Consider the following 27268-nt stretch of genomic DNA (forward strand, 5'->3'; position numbering starts at 1 on the left):
AAAATTAGGCGTGAAATGTGCGCTAAGCTAGTATTCTATGCAGAGTGCCCTTTACAGAATACTATCTTAGCACAGATCACCCTAGCGCCTAACTTTGGGCACCATTCATTGAAATAGCCCATACTGTGTACACAAAATCAAATAGCTGAAAACAAAGAGAAATTGCCATCAAATTAGAAGAAATTAATTTAAAACAAGCACAAACTAAACCGTTCTTTGACCATATGCCACTAGTCATTCGTAAGAACTCACCTTATGGACTGTGTTTAGTTATGGAAGCCATAGCATCATAAAGACATCATTAAAAAAAAAGCAATTCAGAGACAGGCTACCTAAATAACAGAGGGCCTACAACACAAACCTATCCAAAAGGCAGACAAAATTCAAAATGGCAGGTCAAAGCAAACAAAATCTTCTTTAGCTGACAGAACTCCTAAGCACACAATGCAGGGGGAAGTAAAAGGAAGACAGGACAAAATAACGGCCATAGATACAACAGTTAAGGCAGTCAAAGCTTGTACAGCTGGAAGCTGGTACATTAGATAGGTCAAATAGTCTTTATATATCAACACATATTAGGGGTTGATATTCAGCCTGTAGTGGTCAGCCGTTTCCATCCACAGGCTGAACTCAATCTGGATATTCAATGCCAGAGCATGTGTGACTCCCTGCACTGAATATCAGGTTGCAACCACCTACCCAGAAGTTAACCACGATCTGGCCAATATTCAAACTGGTGCCCGGCTAAGTCACCACAAAGTTAGGACAGCTGTTTTGCTGTCCTAATTTTAAGCAGTGACTTAGCCAGTTAGCGGACCGAAAATCACCACCAACCAGCTAAGTTTCCACTCCACCCCGACTCCAACCCTGGGCCACCCACGTTAGCTGGTTTCAGCATATGTGGATATTCAGTAACACTATCCTGTTATGTGCCGCTGAATATCCTCAGATAGCCTTGCACAAGCAAATTAAATTGCCAGGAGCTTTTCCTGGCCATTTAAGTTACTTTGAATATCTACTCCCCTATGTTCTTTGCAAATTCATAATTTTCTCTCACCTTTCAAAACGTGCTTTGCTACATAGGTGGAAACAGAAGCCAGGCCGTACACGTCCAGCACGTCCCTTTCGCTGTTCCAGGTTAGTCTTAGAGCCCCAGACAGTGGCATAGTTAGTCATGTTGTTGTGAGATGTAAATAGTTTCACCTTTTGTCTGCAATGAAAACAAGTGGATTGTGAAAAAATGCAAAAGGACCTTACAAGACTGGGAATACAAATGGCAGATGACATTTAACGTAAGCAAGTGCAAAGTGATACATGTAGGGAAGAGGAACCCAAACTATAGCTACATGATGCAAGGGTCCACATTAGGAGTCACTGTCCAGGAAAAGGATTTAGGTGCCATCATTGATATATTGAAACCCTCTGGGCTCAGTGTGCATGGCAGCTAAGACAGCAAACAATGTTAGGAATTATTAGGAAAAAAAAAAGATATAGTGGAATTAGAAAAGGTGCAGAAATGGGCTGTGTCAATGATAAAGGTGATGGGATGACATCCCTTTGAGAACAAGGCTAAGGTTCTTCAGCTTGGAGAACAGATGGCTTGAGGGGAGATATGATAGAGGTCTATTAAATACCGAGTGAAGTGGAACAGGTAAACATGAATCACTTGTTTACTCTTTCCAAAAATAAAAGGACTAGGGGGAATGCAATGAAGCTACTAAGCCGTAACTTAAAACAAATGAGAAAAAAATATTTCTTCACTCACTGTGTAATTAAACTCTGGAATTTGTTGCCAGAGAATGTGGTAAAAGCAGTTAACTTAGCAGGATTTAAAAAAAAAAAAAAAAAAAAAAAAAAGTTTGGACAAGTCCGTAAACCATTAAGATTGAAAAATCCTCCGCTTAAAACAGCATAAAATCTGTTTTACTTTTTGGGATCTTGTCAGGTACTTGTGACCTGGATTGGCCACTGTTAGGAATGGAATACTGGGCTTGATGGACCTTTGGTTTGTCCCAGTAAGGCGATGCTTATGTACTTATGTAACACAGAAACCTTTGCATGTCCTACTTGTGTAAGAGACTCAAAACTTCTCCACTTTCTCCTGCCTAAATACTAGAAGTGAAATTGCCTGATTAATGTGCAATAAAGACACTACTTTAGGAAGAAACTAGACAAATGACTACCTTCGCCTGAGAAATCACTTGAAAAGGCTCTTGACACAACAGTACTTGCAATTCCAAGATCCCCCAGCTGAACATATGGCTGGACCCAGTCTTCAGGATGACATAGGAAGATTTTGGAAGGGTCATGGGTCATCAGCACCAAGGCTGCAAGAACTGGTTTCAGAACCACCGGCCATCAAGAAGCTAGCTTCACCTACCTGAGATATCACAGCGCGTCTAGATCAACTCTGAACAAAAACACCTGTACCATGCTACTGGTGTTTACAGCCTCAGGGAGGCCAGGGCCAAGCCTTTCTCCAATCCATCCTTCAAAAACTCCAAAATCTCTGAGACAGACCTCAGTGGTATGTAGGGGGTTTTCCTGCTATCTCACCTTCACTGCTCTGAGACCTGGTTAGGCCTGAACCATCTTTGCTGAGCCAATATGGATTCTGCAGCCTCAGGCCTCAATACAACATGAACCAGCTTTTCTACAAAGGAAAACTACTTTTTGGAACAGCTATTCTACTGACTTCATCCAAGGACATGTTGTTTACATGCACTAGCCTTCGTTATCTCCTGGGAAGGTGTGTAGGAGCAATTCTCACAAAGACAGTGTCTCTAGGAACATCTGTGAACCATGGAGGGGAGTTTGGTATTGATTGATAAGCTGTCCTTGCTGGATGCCCACAAGGCCCCTCATTGTTATGACCTGAACGTGATTGGTCCGTGACAGTCATCTGTGGACCCGAAGGGCAGTGCAAAAGTTGGGAATGAGAGACAGAGAGAGAGAGAGAAAAAGAGAGAGAAAACAAGGCAGAAAAGACGACGATCTGGCAGTGTATGCCTCTCTCAGAGACTTAATTGACAGAACACCTGTGAACTGTAATTCATTATGCTAACTGCAGCACAAGGTCAGTTTCAGAAGTGGCTCTGGGGCTTTCTACATACTGAGTAACCAGTAGTTTGGCTGAATAGATACCTTGGACTAAAACCTGGCTCGCAGAGGAATTCTGCTAGAGCCTGAAGGAGGAGCAGATTCATCACCTCACCTGGACTCCGAAGCTACGGACTGTGAGAGTGAGAGAAACAGGACTTTTCCTCTTATACTCAGGACTTAACTAGTTTTGGTTTTTGCCTGTGAAGGACTGGTTGTCTTAGGGAATGTGGTCATTAACCTAACTTTGCTATTAAGTTGATAATCTCTTCTCAGGATATATTGTAGCTGTGTAGTTACATGAAAATATATACATATGTATCTATTGCTGTAATCCTTACTATATTGTGAACAGTACCTATTTTTGTATATTGCTTTGCTATATTGCTATTTTTTATATCTATAATAAATCATATATTTTCACTTTGGCATTATTCCTTCATTGGTGGACAGCCTAGCAAGCATCTAAGGCAGGGGTGTCCAACCTCGGCCCTCGCCAGGTCGGGTTTTCAGAATTTCCAAAGTGAATATTCATGAGATCTATTTGCATACAGTGGAGGCAGTGCATGCAAATAAATTTCATGCATAGTCATTGGGGAAATCCTAAAAATCTGACAGGACTGCAGCCCTCGAGGACCGAGATTAGACACCCCCGAGTCCAGAGTAATTGCTGTCTTTCTGTATACAAACAGTGCCTACAGGTGCCAATCCCCCGACTCTGATATAAACTAAAGACATGCAAAATGTAGCTATAATTTGACTGGAATATCCTCTCTTGCACAATCCCACCGTTTCAAGAGCTATGTCGTAAGAGAATTCAGATGCATCCTGCATCTGGATTGGGCCCTGACCAGAAGGCCCTTCATCCTCGGCCACACTAGGAGATCTCCTACTCTCAATCTCATGAGATCTCCAGACCAAAGTCTTCTTAGCCAACCTGAGTGACCACTATCTACAAATCTCCAGCACAAATGGAGAAGCTGGACAAAGATCTGATAGAAGATATCCATAAGCTTGGAATGAAAGGGGAGGCAATGTTGCTGGGCTATTTCAACTTGCCTGATGTGGATTGGAATGTCCCATTGGCAGAATCGGAAAAAAGCAGATAGACTGTAGATGCCCGTCAAAGTGCTTTGCTCAGACAAATAGCAATGGAACCCATGAGGGAAGGGATGACGCTGGATCTAGTGCTCACAAATGGAGGAAGTGTTTCCAACATCTAGGTGGGTGCCCACCTAGGTAACAGTGATCATCACATGATATAGTTTGATATAAGAGCAAAAATGGAGAGAAGGCACATAAAACTCAAAGTACTGGATTTCAGACATGCTGATTTTGGTAAAATGGGGAATACCTGAAGAAGGAGCTGACAGCATGGTTAGCCATAGGAGAAGTAGAAACGCAGTGTCTAAGCTGAAAGCTGCTATAAATATGGCAACAGATCTTTATACAATGGAAATAAATAAAACCCAAGAGAAACAGGAAACCTATATGGTTCTCCAAACAAGTGGCTGAAAAAATAAAGGGAAAAGAGGCTTCGTTGAAGAAACACAAAAGAACGCAAAAAGAGGATCATGGAATAGATTACCAGATTAAACTCAAAAAAGCAAATAGGCTAGCAAAAGCACAGGCAGAAGAAAAAAATGGCTAAAGATGTAGAGAGGTGACAAGACCTTTTTTAGATATATTGGGAAAAAGAGAAAAGCTAGGTGTTACTGTCCAGGTCAGAGTGCCTCAGTGGTTGGTAGTGGAACCGATTATGCTTAATATATTTGTGAAGACATTGCTGAAGGATTAGAAGGAAAAATTTGCCTTTTTGTAGATGACACAAAGATAGCCTATAGAGTGGATACCCCAAAGGGAGTAGAAAACATGAGAAGAGATCTTCAAAAATTAGAAGAATGGTCAAAAGTCTGGCAGTTAAAATTCAAACCAAAAACTATAGAAAAAAAAAAATACACTACCTGTGCTCAAAATATGATAGCTCAAAGTATCAAGGAAAAGTGTTTTGATATACATAAACAGATTCTAAATCATAACCTATAAAAATCAAATACATCATAAAAATATATATAAAACAAAATGTTTATATATATATATATATATATAGGAATGAAAGTGTTACAGCAACCAAGGTATCATGCAAAATACATTATAAGAATTCATAATAGCAAAGATACATAATATACTCCCCAAACTCAGATGCTGTGATGTAATCCAATAATAGTCTGTGTATTCTGGTCTAATCATCTCTATAAACCTGGACAATCAACAAATAATCAATAAGAAAAGTTCAAACTTATCTGAAGCCAAAGGCTCCATCTCAGTTTCAAAATGTCTGTGATCAATCCAGGTGAAAATTCCAATGTCACTAGCATACGGCGTCCCTAAGATGACTTAGCATGATGGCATTATACTTCAGTGTCTCTGAATCAAATGATTTCAGAATCACAGATCACACCGTCAATTCAAGTTTCCGTCACTCCTAGTAGTCTCTCAAAGCACCAGCACTATTCAAAAACATGTCTGCTTGATATTTATTGCACTGTGTCCCCAAAACAAAAGCACTCCCATATCCTTTACAAGTAACTAAGCAGAAAACTACATCCTCTTGGACTCAAGGCAGTGAAATAAGCAGTCCACACCAATAAAAAAAGATTTTTCCTCATGTTGCTCTTGCCTTCCATGTACCCAACAAATGAATCTGATTTCTCCAATGCCACACAGAGCAGGTTTCTGAGGAAGCCCAGTTCTGAAGAATACATTTGCGCGCAACAAGGCTCAGCTTACTAAATAATAAAATGTGACCTTTAGACCCAACCCTAAAAGCCCCTTGGTCTCTGGCCTATGTGGGGTCGATTTGGGTTCGGATGAGCAGTTGCTTCTGGATATCCAAGTATTGCACCACAAAGGACAAACTCAAAAAGAATACCCCAAGTTACCAGGAGCCCCCCCCCCCCCCCAACACACACACTTAATACAAAGAAGTGACTGCATTATACCTGCATGATGCAACTGCACCTCGGAGAAATAGGCATGGCGAAGAACTCTAAAATAGCATTCCTGGAGCCATGCCCCGGAAGCCAAGTAAAGGGTAGAGCCAATGGCAGCACAAAGGCTCCAAGAATCCAAAGCAAGACCCGAACGGCTGACAAGTCTTGGCCTACACTACAAGAAAATAACGCCTTATGGAGACCCAAAATAGAAAGACCACGCAAGTAGAAAGACTGAAATAAAACTCCCTCAATTTAGCTCCCGTCTCCTGATATAGCAAGGCTGTTATTTAGGGAGAGAATGTAGTGACAGCTGGCAATAACCAAACGATTGCCCCATTGAACACCTTCTGTTGGGAGTTCCTCAAACGACAATAGCAGCACTTCCCGAGCCAATAGATGTTCCAAGTTAAGTATACCGCTAGTTTCCCATGTCTGGAATATTAAGTTATACATCCTGGGTTCTAAAGCAGGATTTTCCTGAATGCAGAGTAGCTCAGTGAGACAGGTCCTCCCCAACAGTCATATCAAAACACTCCACACTTCCTGTAATGGCTACAAGAGAAGAGAACCTTTACAATAATAGGGAAGCTGAGTATTCTTGCAGTGTAGCAGAGTAATAAGGTCATAGGGAGCAAAACAAGCTTGCTCCAAATCCAAAGGCGTAAACCAAGATTTGCAAAAGAGTCAATCATTCAAGTGGCGCAGCAAGCAGGTCTGACTGTACAGCTTGTAATCAGGCAAACCCAATCTGCCTTAACTCCATGTCAAAAGAGAAACTGCCACCGTATTTTCAGTTTCTTTCCAGGCCAACAAAATTTGCTAGACGCCATAAATTCGGCACAGCTCACACTGCAGCAAAGTCTCTAAGAGGTACAGCCATTTAGGAAAAGTAACTATCTGGAGCAAACTAATGCGCTCCCATTAAAAAAAACCAGAAGATCTCTATAGCTCTCTAGAAGCCGCAGAGTGTCCTCAATGGGAATGTGGAACCCCAAAGAGCCTTAAGAGCTGCAGAGGAAGATAGAGTTTCCGATTTATGAAGATTTAACTTAAACCCAGCATAATCCCCATATTCCAAAAACACATCCAAAAGCGCCACGAATGATGTATCAGGCCAGGTGAGGTGGACTAGTACATCATATGAAAAGCCGCCACCTTGAAACACACCACACCTTACTACATACAGCTCCCAAAGAACCGCAAGCTCCCCTGTCCCAAAGGAACCTACAGACAACTCATAAATCCCCTCACTCTATGCTGGGGAACATAAATAGGACAGCCGCATCGAGAAGCACTCATCCAGGCAGCCTACACACACAGAAATATAAAGGTCAATATGTAGCATGATATGAATTTAATTGTCAGAGTTATAGATTTTGCTGGATCAGATACAAATGTATATAAAATATATACAGCAGCAAAGACTTTACTTTCACCTCCCCCCCTCCCCCCGGAAACTACTGATGATAAAAACTAGCTGAGTGGATACCCAAGTCCATCAACATATCTCCAAAGATCAAAAACCTGAAGATGGGCAGTAATCACAGAGACTGAAACGCCACCTATTCTCAGACAATGACTCAGACTGAAAAGCCCATCTACCTATCTAATCAGACAAAAGAAGTCCACTTACTCTGAAAGACTCTTGTAATCCTGTCAGATGCCTTATGGATGTGTATATCACAGCAGATGTCCAGACAAAGTCTTATGATGTCATTAAACATGTGACCAGTTACCATACCCCATCTCAAAACTAGATGAAGACAGTTCTCAGACACCCCACCTGACTTCAGCCTAGGGTCCAGCAAGAAAATATAAAAAGCCTGGAAAATGCCCAGTTCTCTCTCTTGGGATCTGGTTCTCTTCGCTCTGCCTCCTGCCTCTCTGCTGGACTTCACACACACCCTGATAAGACTTTCTCCAGGCTCCAACAACAACTCGGCAACAAAAGACTTCTGTTTCAGCAAGGATCTCCTTCCTCACTCCACCCAGCAGCCTCTATCAAAGTGAGTTACCATTATCCAGCATAAATTATAAATCAGACCTTTTAATCTTGAAAAGCACATTTCCCTTGTGAAAGATTCTTAAAAACTGTTACTGTTCTCTCCTGTAACATTATTACATTAAAATGTTTATTTACAATACAGGTAAAGTTAAATATATGGTCTTTATGTTCTGAGCACATGTCCTTAAACCTTGCAGTGCAGGTTAATGTAATTCAACAAATATAGTATTTAATTCCCCCCTTTCTTACATATTCTTATCATATTACCTTATATGTAATTGGTGGAGAATATATATATATATATATATATATATAATCTAACAAACACACACAGTCAGCTCACATCACACAAACTCATCAAACTTTCACTCCCACAACAATCAGCAGCACCCAGGAATTCTCAATCACACTCAGGCTCCCCAACATAGATACATTCACATCAAAATGCCAGAAAAAAACAGGATCAGCAGCCAGCAGAATGGGCAGGCAGGAAATCAAGAAACAGGCTACTAAAGCACAGCCCCAGAAGGCTCATGCATATGCCAGGAGAGAGCGAACACACCAGGAAGAGTCCAGTCCAAGTTCAAGCAGACAAGAGCCAGTCTGAAAGCAGTGGAATCCATTCCGGACACTGTGCAACAGTCCAGCCCAGGTATCCACAACTGGTGGTCCAACACTGCTCTGTCACTCAACGTCCACTCCCAGATGGTACCGCAGTGGCCTCCACTGGCAGTAAAGTCTCCACAAACTAGCGGGCCTCCTCCACAGTGTCAAATAGCTGAGCCTGGCCACCATGATATACCTTGAGTCAGGCCAGGTACTGTAGGGCTATTTCCCTGTGAGTCTCACTCTGCTGGTCTCAGCCTGTGAATACAACTATATCACGATGGAGTCTGTGAACTATGACCCCGTACTTCAGTGAGCAAGCAGATTCAACTTTCTGTTTGTGTCAGCTCTCTGCTTGTGGTAAATCACTGGCAGGCCTGGAAAAACTCAAGGACATGCAGTGGGCTACCTGCCCCCTCTTTTACCTCCCTAAGGAAAAGGGAGTAAGACCATGGCGCCAGCAAGCCTGATGAGGGACAGGAATGCCCATCACAATGTAAAAATTTGAAGGTCAAGAAAAGGTTGTTTCTTGCTCAGGGAAGGAGCTGGACAAGATCATGATTGGTTGCTGTCTGGTCACCTGAGAATTGGGGACTGGAAGAGCGGGAACGAGAGGATAAGAAAAGGGTCTGGCAGAAGTTGTCTGGTTCGCCTGGAAGACGGGGTAGCTGGAGAGGAGACCTGAAGTGGTCCACAACCTTGTGAACTGTCTATCTGAAGAAAGTACCTGTTGGTCCAGCTGTGCCGGCCAGAGTGACTGTAATCCTGCTTGCTGCAGAGAGCTTGGGCTATTCTCTAAGACTAGCTTGCTGTGGAAGACAGTTTGAGTCTAAGGGGGAAAACCTGTGCCAACCTCATCTGAGAGACCACCCAAGAGTCAGCTCGGTGAGAATTACAGGGATTTATTTCTGATTAGTCTGGGATTAGTAAGTGGGTTCTTACCTCAGCAAAGGCGGGTTAGTTCAGAACTGTGGTCCGGAAAAGGTGCTGCTAACTATTAGTTCATGACCTAGTCAGTTACAAATCAGGATTGTGTATAACCTAGTAACCAGTGATAACAGTGTTTTAGTTAGACAATACATTCTATCGTTTTCTTATCAGCATAAGGTCTCTCTATATTTGTACCTAAGCCTTATTGCTGAGTGTATCATTTATATTTTCTTATCTTTATAATAAATTCTAATATATATCAGCTGTGACTTTTATCACATTTCTCTACAACAGAAGGAAAGTTCTGGTATAGGCACCAGAAGAGGCAGGTTCATGTAGAATAATACCCCTAGGCAGAGCTAAGAAGTTATTTAGCCAGACTTCTGTAAACGGGAACCTGGGAATTACTCATTGGGTAGCTTTTCCCATAAGAGTTATTTATACATGCCTACAGTACAATAAGGCAAACTTGATTTTTCGTTCAAACAGCTGTGAGCACAGCAGCGCAAAACTGCGCCTTTTAGTAGAGACACCCGCCGAGTAGTCTTGAGAACACGAGACCTTTTTATTCCTATAGGTTAATGTTTTGCCAGCCCAGATAGCTTGTAGAATCGCCACTTATAGGCATAATACAAAAGTTTAAGGATCATCACATGGGGCCGGTCATTAGCCAGTTGACGGGAGCCTAGGCAGTGCGCCCGCTCAATAAGCAAGGATCCCAGATGGGTCAAGAGCTAACTCCCGCAGGAACTATGCTTCTAAAAAGCCAATCAATTCAGACTATCATTGACTCCTTCAGTCCCACCAGGCACAGATTACTGCACCTGGAGCGATTTTCCAGGTTCTCCAGCTAGGCCTGGTACGATTCCAGCTCTTTCTGGATTCGACCTGCTCAAACTTGGCCCCGAGGACCCACATCTCCAGCTCCCTGGTACACTGCTGACTAGTTACCAGTCCTGACTCAGCTCCTCCAACTTGCCTTTCAGGCGCCCCAGTTTATCATCCAGAGGCTGGAACCACTTGTCAAGCATACCTTCCATCAGAGTCGCCACCTTTGCACCACTTCTGCAACCCTGCTCCGCCCACTGGAAACACGTGCAAGGCCACATAACCCCCACAAATAGCCACTTTACAAGGCCAGAGCAGAGACCTTAAAGGAGCACTTCAAAAGTTTTCATATGGCGATACTACAGGTCCTTAAGGGTAGCCCCACCCTCAACTGGAACCACTGTCTTCTTAGTCATTGCCGTAACCAAGGTGTCTACCGCTGGCAAGTGAAAGCGCTCTTGCCATGCGTAAGGAGGTCTTGAACCACCGCCACTGAGCGTCCATTAACTCCTTGAGGTCATCATTAAAGGGGAACACCTTAGGCAGGTTATGGAAGCCCTTCAGCAAGAGATCCCCTTTCCTAGGAACCACAAGAGCCTCCTTTGAGACCTAGTCACTGTAACACCTAAGCTGTTAGAAGAGGAAGCTCCTGGACTTGAAAAATACACAGCACTGTAGGGTCCTCCTCCTCCTCCTCCAAAGATGCCTCCAAATCCTCAAGAGAGTCTGCTAACTAATCCTGAGCCTCCTCCAACTCATCCTCCATGTTGAAAAAGGGACAAGCGAGGTCCGGGAACTGCAGACCCTAGTCCAGATGTGGACGCTTTGCCCCAGAGGGCCCACTCTGATTCAGAGCCCAGGCCCCAGGAGCCCTGAGGTGTCAGAAGCCCCTGAACCAGGCTGACCCTGCTTTAGGCAAAACATTTGGTGTAGGAAGATGAACTCCAGAGAAAACAGAGTAGAAAAAGTATGAAGAGTAGCCCCAACATCCTGGCACCGCAACAGGGGAGAAGCCTCCAACAAACTGAGAATCTGCAACGGTGCATCAAGAACCACCAAATTTCCAGCCAAAAACATTGCGCCGGACGCCCCCCCGGGTCTGACTGTGCTGGGCCGGCTTGACCTCCCGGATCCTCCTGGCTGAACTGGACTGCCTGCGGGCCCTCCCCTGGCAGTGCCAAACTTGGACCTGGAAGGCCCAGACGCAGTGGTAACAGCCAACAAACTCCCCTCTGCTGTGTCCTCACACATGCAGCACAAGCCGCTGAGCAGAGAGAGTATGTGGCATGCGGTACACGCCACAAAGTGACGCATCTTTGCTGAGGGAGCCGTCATCAGTACCCAATACACAGCCACAAGGGAACCGCCCTCCACTGACCTCACCTGCGGCAGAAACGGGACCTCAGCAGGATCAAAAGTAAGAAAAAGTCCTGAAATGCAAGCAGTTTGGAACTCTTTCTAGAATTTTTTTTTTTTTGGTCTTCCTTTTGTGGTTGCTTTTGCTGTTGTTGTTTTAACCTCTTGCTAGCACCATTGTTCCAAATCTGCCTGGGAAGGTTATAACAAATCCCTCTCAGAAATGAGAGGGGAGGCCAAGGCAACCTTGACACGAAGGTCGGGAGCGACCTGCAGCGGAGTGTACACCCCCGAGGCCCAAAGGGCCAGGGCCCACAGACGGGCACCAATCTGCAACCTTTTTTTTTGTTTGTTTTTATTTGTAAATTAAATCTGGTAGTGCAGCTGCAGTGGAAGTGCCCATCAAAGTCTGTTGTTCTGAAAGCCAAGACCTGCCCATGAACAAGAGACAGGCCCTAAGGAACAGGACTGCTCAGACCTACCTACCATCTGCTGAGGAAACTGAGAAAATACTGAACGAGTAGGACTGCACAGAGGTTAATATATTAAAGTCTTTAGTAATTTCTCAGTCTCCCCCATCTGCAGTTAGGAGATGGTCTGGAGCAGGTTGGAAAAGGTCTGGAGCAGATGTTAAGGAACGTGGTCTTCTTAGTCACCGCTGTAAACAAGGGAGTCCACCCTGGAAAACTGCAATTTATCTTTCTCCTCCGGAACCAATGGGAAAAGGTGAGTCATGGCTCTTCCCACTCTCAGCCCCGCATCCAGTGAGGCCCATTCTGCTATAATCAGGTCCTGAATATCTGGAAGACCTTAGAAGGATCTCTAAGCCCCCCCCCCCCCCCCCCATGATCGATGAAGATGGAACTTCTGACGCCGGAGTAGATGGCTCCTTAATGGAAAGAACTACCAGTGCCTCAAAATTCAGAGTACTGAGTTCCTCTTTATGAAACACATCTCACTATTTTCTGATCATCTCCCTCCTCAGGAGGGAGCTCTGCCTCCTCTAACGGCTCCTTCAACAGACCGAGGCCATATCAGATAAGGAGGGGGAAGCAGAGATAAACCTCCAAGGGTGGGCAGATGAAGCTAAACAAGATCTCTTAGGAGCCGGAGGGGCAGTGAGGCGAGAAACTGAAGCACATTAACTCTGACTGTCCCTGCTTCAGTAAATAGGCCTGGTGTAAGAGCAACATAAACTCCGGAGAAAACTAAGATTCCAATGCAGCTGAATGCTCTGCACACACTGCAATACCCTGACGCTGAACAGCGGGTGCCACAGCGGGAACACCGCTTAACTGACTTCACTGGCGTCACCATTCACCCCAACTGTCACAAGCACAGAACAACACGGTCTCAAGCAGTGTCAGGATCCCTCCTCTAAACCAACTACAACTTGCAGCCTTCCAAGCAGTTCCGAGTCCAACTTTAGTCAGACTTACCAGTGCCAGCTGCTCCCCCCAAGCTCACAATCTCCATAAGTCTTACCCCAGATGAGAAAGGATCAGGACCGATACTCTGTCCCACGCTCTCCAGTAACCTCTTTCCTTCTTCTTTTTTTTTTTTTTAAGGTTGTTCTGCTAGAAAAGGAGAGCTCCACAGGAAACATAGGAGAGGTGAAGGGAGGGAAGAAGTAAACTAATGGGGCACCAGGGACAGGGATCTGAAGACCTCCAGATACGAGTCTGCAGACTCAAGCCACTGCAAAGCTCAACTGGGGACCAGATGACCAACTGGACCACGAGCAAATCACTCAGAACCAGAGGCTGAAAATTGTGTCCATCCATCTGGTAGAGCCAGAAAATACTGAGGAGCTGGACTTGATGCAATGAGAGATGTCAACTCAGTTTTCAGTTCTCCATCTCCACCTGCTGGTTGGTAGACACAACTATCCCATAGGTTCTGGAATATTGGGAATCTACATAACGGAAAATACTGTTATTGTTTCTCCGTTATGGGCAGCCAACTCTGGAACGCCTTACCAAGATCTATTCGAACAGTCAATGACCATTTACCCTTCCGGAAGCTGCTAAAAACTTACCTCTTCAAGCAAGCCTATACAAATGACTTGACTTAAACTGGAGTCCATATGCGCTATCCAGATTTGACTATATGACAGAACCTGAAATATGCTTCCCCATTTATCCTTCTTGAATTATCCCCTCTTCCAACGATCATTATACATTCTTCCTTAATTAACAACACACTTCACAATATACACCCTCCTCCCACTCCATACCTCTACCACCTTCCTCCCTTACCCATTTTACTTATCCACTTTATTGTCCACCTCTTTATTCACTATATTACAGCTGTTATCCTTTTTGTGTTTTCTTGTAAACCTGTTATATTATGTAAGCCGCATTGAGCCTGTAAATGAGCGAGAAAGCGCGGGGTATAAGTGTTACAAATAAATAAATAATAAATAAATTAAGAATGGACTCGTCTAAATGATGTTCTAGTGTTTTGGAAGGAGGGAGTTTTGAAGTTGGTATTCACCAAAGAAACAATGAGGAGCACTATCAGAGGGGTTGATTAAATATATTAATAATCTTCTCTCACATTTCATTTTGACTTTCTAAAAAACACATCTTGGTTTGTCAACTATGGAGACTGTGCAGGAACCTCTGCTGGACTTTTCTTAGGTTTCCCATTTTCCCAACTTTTCATCCTCACTTTAACAAAACTGAAAAGCTTATGAGACTGTACTGAATGTGCGTGCGGCAATTTCGATTTTTATGTATGCATGCTGCACCGTCCCCCAATAACTTGGGCCCAGCTGTTCCAAGCTGCACCAGATTTTCAGTGGAAGTAGGTCCATGGGGGTTAGTGGAAGGGAAAATGTATGACTCTTCAAAGTTAGGGAGCAAGATTAGATGGGACATAGTTGCCAGTTTCCTTCCCATTGGAGAGACGATAGACTATTCAACTGTTTAAACATGGTTAAGGTATTGGGTGGTGGTATACAAGAGAAACAGAAAGGGCAAAGTTGGCATATTTTCAAAACCAATGTATGGGGCACTGAACCAAGACTATATAAAATGTCAGGCTTTCTACCTAAACAACTGTACCGTATTACAAGTCAGTCTGGTGGCAATTCTATGTTCTGTAACCTATATTGTGCTCCTAGGAGATGAAATGTTATCCTAAAGACTTCCTTCTTGTATCCTCAAAAAACTTTCATAAACTTACTTGCAGGAATCAATGACATAGACAACATCATTGATGGTGATACTCGTCTCTGCTATGTTAGTAGATATGATGACCTGTAAAAAATAAGAATTTCTCTTTTATTCCTTACACTAATATACCCTTTACTACCGTTCTCAGAGCTGCAAGCTCCCCATCTCCCTCTGTAAAGATCTATCCCATTGATGTAGAATGTAACAAACCTGCTTTTGTCAGTGGAAAATGGGCCAACATAGGCTGTAAATTGGGCTTTCCAGAGGCCTCTCCCTAGGTACACCTTAGGCCTCACATCTATTTTTCTTATCTGACATGCCCATGTTTGCACTACTTGGTCTCTGAATCCCCCTGCCACAGCCAGAGACCTCCTTTCCCTCTTATCAGTTAGTAATTGAGGGAGCGAAATATTCCTTTTGCTGTGTACATGCAAGTTACGCTGGCCAGGCTCTGTGCATGTGTACATATTTGACTTGTTGTCTAGGCTCTTCTTTGTTTTGGGATAGGTAAAGCAAGAGTATAACTGCACAATGTGCGCTGGTATGTTTTAGGGGAACGTTTGAGCCTTTTCTTTCCTTCTTCCATGGTTTTCTGCTCTGATATTCCATCTCTGTGGAGATATAGCTGCAAGTCTCTGCAGGCCAGACCCTTCATGCAACCTCCCTATACACAGGAGGCTAGAGATTGCCATGAATACGGTCTACCTCTAACCAGAAGCTCTGTGAGCTGATTTTTCTGTTGGAATCATATTAAATATATCTACTGTATCCTATTTCCTGGGTGAATGTGCAAGTCTGTAGTCCATGCACATTTGTCATACGAAAATACAAAAGAACACACTGCTGTTCTAGATCACCTTTGCAGCAGAAAAAAATTCCATAAAAATACAACACTTCTTAATCTGAGCTATTAACAGTGCACATTGATCAATCAGAAACTCAAAAGCCATATCACACTATTACTACAACTTTCCCCAAGGAAGCACAACAATAACTGGTTCATAGGAGGGAAATCATAATTACACTTGCCTTAGTGACTCCATCAGGTGCAGGATCAAACACTTTGCGTTGCTCTTCTCGAGGGATCTGGGAATGCAGGGGCAAAATACGGTATCTGTGACTTCCTGAAACACAAAATAAATCATCTATACAGAAAGTTCAGATCATCATTAGCAACCATACACATAATCACTCACTATTTTGGGTGATTTTTACGCATGGCAAGTCTTACTCAGCTGTCTCAACAGTATCTAAAAAAGAGGCCACAAACCACTTTGCTTGCATCAACTGTTATGCTGTTGGAAAATTCATAAGAAATCAAATAAGAGAAAGAGAGAAGCAAAACGAACTCTGTACCAAAGTGGGGGTTCATTTCCAAGTATTTCTGCATGGTGTAGATCAGATTCCAGCCAGGCAAGAAGATCAGTACAGCTCCTGGGACATTCAGACTCTCAATGTACTTGAGCAGAGCATCAATCAATTCCAAGGGAGTTTCCTTCTCATTAAGCTGTGCCATGGAGCGCTTTGTTTCAGGGCCATATTCATCGCTGCAAATCAAGTTGCAATTTGTCTGTGGACAAGAATGAAAATATACACTGTGGACAAGAATGAAAATATACATTCAACTGATTTCACCTTCAGTAGCACCAATCATCACCAGTACAAAGCCACACCATATTACTATTTATTCACTGCTCCCAGCACCATTAGACACTAGCACATCTGCTTCTTCAAATTTCGTGTTTCGGCATATGCCTGCATCAGGGGTCAGTGAAAAGTACAACATAAAACGTGGACTTGTGAAGCTCTTCACAGCAAAAACGCCTCAGCATGACAACAAGCAGCAATGGAAGAGGAAGTTACCATTGCTGCTTTTCACACTGAGGCTTTTGTTGTATCCGCTATTTTTTTTTTTTTGCTATGAAGAGCTTCCAAATGCCACGCTTTATGTTGTACTTTTCACTGACCCCTGATGCAGGCATTCGCCGAAACACGGGTCATGTTGGGACTTTGAAGAAATATTTCTCCCTTTGCAATTTGGCTTCGCCTTGTAGTTCCATCTGTGGCCGATCAAACTTTCTCATTCCACGACTTCCAACATAACCTACTTCCTCCAGAATGTTACCATGCTGTCCTTTCAAGAGGACAGGAGCTCTCTGATCTAGCACAGTCACCATCTTCCCCCCCACTAAAGAAGTACAGATGGACAGGTGAATCATGTCAACTACAACCACCATTAAAAGTACCAGGGTTGCCAGGGTTATTCATCTGGTAGGAAGCAGATGCGGTGGAGGGAAATGTATGCAGAGAGACTTCAGACAGAAGAAGGATTAGGGATATTACATGCTGCCATCAGAAGCCACAAAATAATGGATACAAATTATATAAACAAATTCTGGTTTGGACCAGCTTGGACTTGTGGCATCATATATACCCCACTATATCCTTACATCAATCCCTGACCAGCAACACAATCACCTTCTCATCAATGAATAAGAATACTAAGCCCTCCTTACATCATCATCATCAATGGCATCCTCATCTCTGTCCTTCTTCTTCTTGTCCCTAGGAGGGGGAATGAACTGTGTCATCTGGATACAATCTTCCAGGAAATACTCTGCAGAGAGAGAATTCCACCACAGATGTTAGAAGTTGCTCTCCTCAGGAGATTAATGTGAATTTGAAAACAAAGAGTTCTTTCACAAGGCTTCACTAAGGACTCCAACAGTACCGCAGCATCTTCTCAAGACTGGCACTCTGTTAGAGCACCAACAGAAAAGTCTTTAAATTATTTCTTGCATTATAATGACTTGTTCATTATGTATGTCTTTCATCATATCATGTCATGAAATGGTGCTTTCAACATCTTTCTTTTACAGTTTAAAAGGGGGTTAGACGGTTTCCTAAAGGACAAGTCCATAAACCGCTACTAAATGGACTTGGGAAAAATCCACAATTCCGGGAATAACATGTATAGAATGTTTATACGTTTGGGAAGCTTGCCAGGTGCCCTTGGCCTGGATTGGCCGCTGTCGTGGACAGGATGCTGGGCTCGACGGACCCTTGATCTTTTCCCAGTGTGGCATTACTTATGTACTTATGTAATTCTACTGCACTTTGCTCATATAAGTAACATATTAATAAAAATTATGTTCTGTGGTCAATAGAACATGGTGCAGATTCCTCCATTATTTATAACTAACCGATCAACAGGTACCACCACATTAGGTATGTACTCCCTCCCAAAGATTGCAAATGCTACTTTACCGGCACTCTCAACAGTACACACTGGTTCAGCAGACAGAACTCTGCAAGGACTGGGACCAAGCAAGCCATTGTACAAGGGAACAACCTGGCTACTGGATCACTCGGCTAACAAAAACAGGGATATGAAATGCCACTAGTGTGAAAAGACTACAGGAGTCATATCAAGTCAGGCTGCAATGCCACTACAGCTTCAGTCAAGTCTGCCACTATATAATGAAAGCAAACAAATTCAAAGTCTAAGAGAGTATCCCAGGTTGTTTGAAAATTTACAAAATACTTTGGATTAAAAAAAAAATTATTCACTTTATTGATAATTTACAAAAGCTAGCCAAGAAAACTATCAAGTTAGTCTGATAAAAATGGATCACCTTCCCTTTTTTATGTTTCAACATTTTTATTGAGGACAAATATATCACTGTCACATACATCAATAATTATATGTAGTTCAAACATTCCAAGTTTTATAACAATCAAAAACCCCATAACTGTCCTCAGGTTTTATCCTAAGTGTCCCCCCCACCCATCCCTACTCTCCCCGCTTATGATACGCCCTATGGGCTCCAAAGTAATCATAGCAACTGCAGTCATATTTAGTTAAGGATTAGGCTTCTGCCGCGCTATGTGAGCTTGGCCAAATAGGGACTCCAGATCTTAAGACACCTGTCTTCGTCCTCATCTCATCTATGCAAACGTCCCTGCGATATCTCCAATCTCATCTCTATTCCTCTCCTCCCCCCCCCTCCCTCCCCTTCTCGTGCGCCCTGTGGAACCCCCACTCGATCTGCAACAAACTTCCCTTCACCCACGATCTCTTCATCTCCCATTCCCTTCAACTGCTTGCCCTAACTGAAACCTGGCTCACCCCTGACGACTCTGCCTCAATCGCAGCCCTATGCCACGGAGGTTATCTTTTCTCCCATTCGCCCCGCCCAACTGGCCGCGGTGGCAGCGTCGGGCTACTACTTTCACCCTCCTGCAGTTTTCAACCTCTCCACCTACCTCAGTCTCACTGCTTCTCATCCTTTGAAGTTCACTCCATCCATCTATTCCACCCACTGCCACTCAGAGTTGCAGTCATCTACCGCCCCCCTGATAAATCCCTCCCTTCCTTCCTTACCGACTTCGATGCCTGGCTCTCCGTTTTTCTTGAGCCCTCATCCCCATCCCTCATTCTTGGTGACTTCAACATTCACACTGATAACCCATCCGACTCATATGTTTCTCAGTTCCTCACTCTTACCTCATCCTTCAACCTCCAACTGAGCTCCACCACCCCTACTCACAAATCTGGCCACTGTCTTGATCTCGTCCTCTCTTCAACTTGCTCACCCTCCAATTTCTACGTTTCAGCTCTTCCTATCTCTGACCATCACCTAATCACATTCACACTTCAGCACCCTCCCCCTCAATCTCACAAAACACTAACTACTACGTCCAGAAATCTCCAGGCTGTTGACCCCCCCCCCCCCACCTTATCCTCTAGTATCTCTGATCTCCTCCCTTCCATCATGTCCTCCAAATCTGTTGACATAGCTGTCTCCACTTACAATGCCACTCTCTCCTCTGCTCTAGACACCCTTGCACCGTCCATCTCCCATCCCACAAGGTGTACCAATCCCCAGACCTGGCTGACCCCTTGCACCTGTTACCTTCGCTCCTGCGCCCGTTCGGCTGAACGCCTCTGGAGGAAATCTCGCGCCCATACTGACTTCATTCACTTCAAATTCATGCTATCCTCCTTCCAATCCTCCCTATTCCTCGCTAAACAGGACTATTACACCCAACTGACTAATTCCCTCAGCTCTAACCCACATCGTCTCTTCGCCACCCTCAACTCCCTCCTCAAAGTGCCCTCCGCTCCCATCCCCCCCTCACTCTCTCCTCAATCTCTGGCCGACTACTTCCGTGACAAGGTCCAGAAGATCAACCTCGAATTCACCACCAAACCTTCTCCTCCTCTTCATCCTATAACCCACTCTCTCAACCAACCTACCCAGGCCTCCTTCTCCTCTTTTCCTGCTATCACCGAAGAGGAAACCACCCATCTCCTCTCCATCTCGAAATCCACCACTTGTTCCTCAGACCCCATCCCCACCAACCTACTTATCACCATCACTCCTACTATCACCCCCACCATCTGTCATATCCTCAACCTCTCTCTCTCCACTGCAACTGTCCACTGCACCTTCAAGCATGCTGTGGTCACACCACTCCTCAAAAAACCATCACTTGACCCTACCTGTCCCTCCAACTACCACCCCATTTCCCTCCTACCCTTCCTCTCCAAGATATTTGAACGCGCCATCCACAGCCGTTGCATTGATTTTCCCTCCACTCATGCCATCCTCGATCCGCTTCAATCCGGCTTTCGCCCCCTACACTCGACAGAAACGGCACTAAGGTCTGCAATGACCTGTTCCTCGCCAAATCCAAAGGTCACTACTCCATCCTCATCCTCCTCGACCTATCCGCCGCTTTTGACACTGTCAATCACAACTTACTTCTTGACACACTGTCCTCCTTTGGGTTCCAGGGCTCTGTCCTCTCCTAGTTCTCCTCTTATCTCTCCCATCGTACCTTCAGAGTACACTCTCATGGCTCGTCCTCCTCCCCTATCCCGCTCTCTGTTGGAGTTCCTCAGGGATCTGTCCTTGGGTCCCTTCTTTTTTCAATCTACACCTCTTCCTTAGGCTCCCTGATCTCTTCTCATGGTTTCCACTATCATCTTTATGCTGATGACACCCAGCTTTATCTCTCCATACCAGAAATCACTGCGGAAACCCAGGCCAAGGTATCGGCCTGCTTATCCGACATTGCTGCCTGGATGTCCAACCGCCACCTGAAACTGAACATGGCCAAGACTGAACTTATTGTTTTCCCACCCAAACCTACTTCTCCTCTCCCTTCACTCTCTATCTCAGTTGATAACACCCTCATCGTCCCCGTCTCATCTGCCCGCAACCTCGGTGTCATCTTCGACTCCTCCCTCTCCTTCTCTGCGCATATCCAGCAGATAGCCAAGACCTGTCGCTTCTTCCTCTATAACATTAGCAAAATTCGCCCCTTCCTCTCCGAGCACACCACCCGAACTCTCATCCACTCTCTCATTACCTCTCGCCTTGACTACTGCAACCTACTCCTCACCAGCCTCCCACTTAGCCATCTACCCCCCTTCAGTCCATTCAGAACTCTGCCGCACGTCTTATCTTCCGCCTTAACCGACATACTCATATCACCCCTCTCCTCAAGTCACTTCACTGGCTTCCGATCAGATACCGAATACAGTTCAAGCTTCTCCAATGCACTCGATCTGCAGCCCCTCCTTACCTCTCTACCCTCATCTCCCCTTACGTCCCTACCCGTAACCTCCGCTCTCAAGACAAATCCCTCCTTTCAGTACCCTTCTCCAACACCGCCAACTCTAGGCTTCACCCTTTCTGCCTCGCCTCTCCCCATGCTTGGAACAAACTCCCTGAGCCCATACGCCGGGCCCCCTCCCTACCCATCTTCAAATCATTGCTCAAAGCCCACCTCTTCAATGTCGCCTTCGGCACCTAATCACTACATCTCTTCTCAGGAAATCTTATCTACCCCAACTTGACATTTCGTCCTTTAGATTGTAAGCTCTTCTGAGCAGGGACCGTCCTTATTCGTTAATTTGTACAGCGCTGCGTAACCCTAGTAGCGCTCTAGAAATGTTAAGTAGTAGTAGTAGTAGTTAAGAAAGTGAGCTTTACGTTTGTAGGAGCCTCTGGCCTCCTGCGCTTCCCAGGTTAATACTTGATGTACTTGGTTGCACCAGTGCCAGAATTCAGGGGTATCCGGTGATGTCCACATTTGCAAGATGCACTTCCATGCTATTAAACAAAGCTTGCGACACAGTATTATTTCTTCCGCTTTAGCCCCCTGAATGAACCAGGACAGTCCAGTAGCACCTGAATGGGCGTTCCCTGGACTCGACTCGGCATCAAAAGGGAGAGAAAAGCCACCACCTGTCTCTAAAAACATTTTATGACTATACAACCCCATAACCCGTGATATAAAGAATTATCAGATGATTTACATTTCAGGCAGGTAGGTGTATCAATTCCCCCCGCTTGAAACAGCTGAACCTGTATAAAGTGGACACCCGGTAGGGAGTGGAAAACATGAAAAAGGATTTGAGGAAGCTAAAAGAATGGTCTAAGGTTTGGCAATTAAAATTCAATGCGAAGAAATGCAAAGTGATGCACTTAGGGAATAGAAATCCACGGGAGACGTGTTAGGCGGGGAGAGTCTGATAGGTATGGGCGGAGAGAGGGATCTTGGGGTGATAGTATCTGAGGATTTGAAGGTGACGAAACAGTGTGACAAGGCGGTGGCCGTAGCTAGAAGGTTGTTAGGCTGTATAGAGAGAGGTGTGACCAGCAGAAGAAAGGGGGTGTTGATGCCCATGTATAAGTCGTTGGTGAGGCCCCACCTGGAGTATTGTGTTCAGTTTTGGAGGCCGTATCTTGTTAAGGATGTAAAAAGAATTGAAGCGGTGCAGAGAAAAGCTACGAGAATGGTATGGGATTTGCGTTACAAGACGTATGAGGAGAGACTTGCTGAGCTAAACATGTATACTCTGGAGGAAAGGAGAAACAGGGGTGATATGATACAGACGTTCAAATATTTGAAAGGTATTAATCCGCAAATGAACTTTTTCCGGAGATGGGAAGATGGTAGAATGAGAGGACATGAAATGAGATTGAAGGGGGGCAGACTCAAGAAAAATGTCAGGAAGTATTTTTTCACGGAGAGAGTGGTGGATGCTTGGAATGCCCTCCCGCGGGAGGTGGTGGAAATGAAAACAGTAACGAAATTCAAACATGTGTGGGATAAGCATAAAGGAATCCTGTGCCGAAAAAATGGATCCTCAGGAGCTTAGTCAAGATCGGGAGGCGGGGCTGGTGGTAGGGAGGCGGGGATAGTGCTGGGAAGACTTATACGGTCTGTGCCAGAGCCAGTGGTGGGAAGCGGGACTGGTGGTTGGGAGGCGGGATAGTGCTGGGCAGACTTGTACGGTCTGTGCCAGAGCCGGTGGTTGGGAGGTAGGGCTGGTGGTTGGGAGGCGAGGATAGAGCTGGGCAGACTTATATGGTCTGTGCCAGAGCCAGTGGTTGGGAGGCGGGGCTGGTGGTTGGGAGGCGGGGATAGTGCTGGGCAGACTTATACGGTCTGTGCCCTGAAGAGCACAGGTACAAATCAAAGTAGGGTATACACAAAAAGTAGCACATATGAGTTATCTTGTTGGGCAGACTGGATGGACCGTGCAGGTCTTTTTCTGCTGTCATCTACTACGTTACTATGTTACTATAAGTGTGCCCTATTTATAACTTGATAGGCGCATTCTCTATATCCTGCCCTGCTGATTAATTGGGGGATACCTTTAAGGTGAGTTGCAATGTCCCAAAAAGCAAGATCACATCCCACATCTACTTCCCATCTCCGCCTAAGATGGCCAGTTCTTTCCCAGGTGCCACAGACCATATTCTCTTCTGAAGACTGGAAATAGGAGCCTCTTCTGAGATCTCCTCAAATAATGTCTGAATCTTCTCACCTACTTTAAAATTGAGTGCCTCTTTGTCTAAAGAATGAATATAGTGCTTCAGCTGGCAATAAGCAAAAGTATAACCTCAGCAAATAGATTCACAGGGAATCAGCTGGTCTAGAGGCCTAATCTCTCCCGCCCGGTCCACCACTGCCCCTAAACTACTGAGACTCTGATTTTCCCATCGTGCAAACACTGAATTCTCCATCCCAGGTAGAAACTTCGGGTTCCCTTTAATAGAAGCTCTGTCACTTGTGGGTCGCCTCCCAATTGCTTCCTCAAGAATCTCCATGCCTCATGTAAGGGGCCTAAAAGTACAGATCTGCCCATTAGCTGTGGTAAAGAAGATCTATCCCCCTGCAATAAAGAAATCAATTGGTATGGTCTAAAGAGAACTTCCTCTAGTTCCAGAGGTGTCACCTTCCCTTCTTCTTAAACCTTTATTTCCATGTAAAACAGTTTCCAAATTAACAGGAAGAAAGGCATATCTTTATTTATTTTTATTGCATTTGTATTTTGTATCCCACATTTTCCCGCCTATTTGTAGGCTCAATGTGGCTTACAGAGTTTTGTTATGACATAGTCATTCCAGGATATCAGATACAATTAGTAATATACAGAGATTAAGAAAGGGAAGAGAGAAGGAAGGTGTTGGGCAGGAAAGTATAGATGGTGGATTTTAATAACTGGATGGGTTGGTGAGGTACTTTTGTAAGGCTATGGGTTCTCTTTGTAGGCCTTATTGAAGAGATGTGTCTTCAAAGATTTGCGAAAGTTAGTTATTTCGTCAATGGTTCTCAGGGCAGTAGGTAATGCATTCCACAACTGCGTGCTCATGTAAGCGAAGGTGGTGGCGTGTATCAGCTTGTGTTTTAGTCCTTTACAGCTGGGGAAGTGCAGATTGAGAAATTTGTGGGCTGATCTTATGGCGTTTCTGGGAGGCAGGTCCACGAGGTTTAGCATGTAGATTGGGGCGTCTGCGTGAATGATTTTGTGTACAATCGTGCAGATCTTGAACGCAACGCGTTCCTTGAGTGGGAGCCAGTGAAGCTTCTCTCTTAGAGGTTTTGCACTTTCATATTTAGTTTTTCCAAATATGAGTCTGGCGGCGGTATTCTGGGCTGTTTGGAGTTTTTTGATAGTCTGTTCTTTGCAGCCAGCGTACAGTGCGTTGCAATAGTCCAGATGACTTATTACCATTGACTGTATCAGGGTATGGAAGATATGTCTCGGGAAGAAAGGTTTTACTCTCTTGAGTTTCCACATGGAGTGGAACATCTTTTTCGTCGTATTCTTCACGTGAGCATCGAGTGTGAGGTTTCGATCAATGGTAACTCCAAGAATCTTCAGGTTTTGTGAGACGGGAAGAGAACAGTATGGTGTGGTTATGGTGGAGTAGCTGTTTGTATTGTGTTGTGAGATGAGTACTTGACATTGTGTTTTTTCTACATTGAGTTTCAGTTTCAATACAATCTAACAAAAAACAAACAAAAAAAACCACGCATATCAGCCTTCTTGGATCCTAGAAGAAAAACAAAATCTCGTATCATACAATGGCAACATCTAGTGTGGCCTCACTCAGTTGTACAAGTACTGGGGTTTGGAAGACCAGAGACTGTCATCATGAAGGCTATGCTAGTCTGAAATTGAGGGGAACAAAACAAAAAGAAAATGGAAAATTTCCAGGGAGTTGCAACTGAAGGCTTATTTATTTATTTAGATCATTTATACCCCGCTTTTTATCACATAAAGCAGCCTCTAAGCGGCTTACAATGAACCAAAGAAATAATTACAATGACAGTAGAGAGGGTAGAGGGAACGGAGGAAGAAGGGAAGGGAATATAAATACAATATTTATAGCACCACAGCCCAGTATAGTCTAGTTACAAATGGGCTGGAACCCATAAAGATGAGAAAAAAAAGAAGTGTCCTCACCACCCAGCCACTTAACCAGTGGCATAGCTAAGTAGGGCACAAGGGGAGCGGCCGCGCCCCCAATCAGATTTCAAATGAAAATGGCGCCTACCTCTCCTGCTGCTGGGCTGCCACACAGCAGAATGGATTTTATTTTAAACTTTGCGTCATAACTAACTTCTTCCCCCTGCCCTCCAAATATGGAACCAAAACTGTCCCTCTTCTTTCCTCAAACCCTCCCCCAGCCAAGTCTAGCAGATCAACACTGCTTTCGCTTTCCCACTCCCCCTCGATCCCTCAAACCTGCTTTCTTCAGCGGCCCCTTCCTGCTGCCCTGTAGCGATCACAGGCTGCCTGAGCCAGCACCGGATGCTTCCTTCTGCTCCGCCCCTCTGACACAACTTCCTGTGAAAGCGAGGGTGGGACACAGCAAAGGGAAGCATTTGGCACCGGCTTGGGCAGCTTGTTATCGCTGCAGGGGCTGCTAAAGAAAAGGTTTGAGGGACGGAAGGGGAGCAGAGGCGTAGCCAGGTTCTGATCTCAGGGGGAGCAGACTTTTATAAAATAGGCGCCGGTTGGTGTCAGCTAGACAGTAGTGTCTGTGTTGTTGCTCAGGTGCTATGGCGGACAATGATTAATAGAGGCGGTCTCTGTTGCATCCTGCCTACAAGGAAACAGTAAGTTACATCAGGAGGCAGGACGTAGAACAGGTCCCTGGACTGGCCAGAGCAGGCAACCTGTCTTAACTACAAAGTAAAAATATTCAAGAATAGCACACACGTTCCTTCCACTGCTAGACACCTTGTTTAAATCAGATGGGCTTTTGTTTGTGGTGACTGGCAAGGGGGTACCCTCCAGGACTGCCCTAGAACACAAAACTTACCACACCATAATAGCCCTAACCCACCTATCAGAAGACAGTGCTATATATATTACACTGGATTGTGGAGCACCAATATACCTACTATTGGAAAACGAAAAAACTGCACTGTTACACATTCCTACACAGAGACTACACGCTAGCAGAATCCTTCACCTCAGTCACACATGCAGAACATGGACAGACCCACATCATCTATATAAACATAAGATTAGCCATACTGGGTCAGACCAATGGTCCATCTAGCCCAGCATCCTGTTTCCAGCAGTGGCCAACCCAGGTCACAAGCACCTGGCAGAAACCCAAATTGTGACAACATTCCATTCTACCAATCTAATACAGAATAGGGAGCCACAAAAAAAAAAAAAAATTGAAAGAGACCTCCCCCACCTCCGTCCAAGGAAGCCAGACTCTATAAACAGTGCAATACTAGTAAAAAAAAAAAAAAGAGACAGAAATGCATTTTTTCCTGTACATTTTACAAAGCAGGTACATCTCAGTCCTTACAAAGTATTAAATAAAAATTTCTACCTTTGTTGTCTGGGAATTTGGCTGGTCCAAGTCTTACAAATTCTTTTCCAGGTTGGCCTTTCCATTTCTTCGGCCTTTCCTCCTCTACATCTGTTTGGCACTGAT

General features: G+C 44.6%; 1 protein-coding gene across 3 annotated transcripts in view; it reads right to left on the reverse strand.

The window, feature by feature from the left end:
- The window catches only part of DHX9 (DExH-box helicase 9), a 334908-nt gene that overhangs the window by 95030 nt on the left and 212610 nt on the right, over nucleotides 1-27268 (reverse strand). For all 3 annotated transcript variants that reach the window (XM_030205460.1, XM_030205459.1, XM_030205462.1), the window contains 5 exons: nucleotides 17516-17616; nucleotides 16356-16569; nucleotides 16029-16123; nucleotides 15010-15083; nucleotides 1058-1210 (listed from right to left, as the gene is read on the reverse strand). In XM_030205460.1, the coding sequence (XP_030061320.1) occupies nucleotides 1058-1210; nucleotides 15010-15083; nucleotides 16029-16123; nucleotides 16356-16569; nucleotides 17516-17616 (637 nt within the window). The remainder of the gene's footprint in view (nucleotides 1-1057; nucleotides 1211-15009; nucleotides 15084-16028; nucleotides 16124-16355; nucleotides 16570-17515; nucleotides 17617-27268) is intronic.

Source organism: Microcaecilia unicolor, chromosome 6 (assembly GCF_901765095.1).
Source record: "Microcaecilia unicolor chromosome 6, aMicUni1.1, whole genome shotgun sequence".
NCBI classification, from domain to species: domain Eukaryota; kingdom Metazoa; phylum Chordata; class Amphibia; order Gymnophiona; family Siphonopidae; genus Microcaecilia; species Microcaecilia unicolor.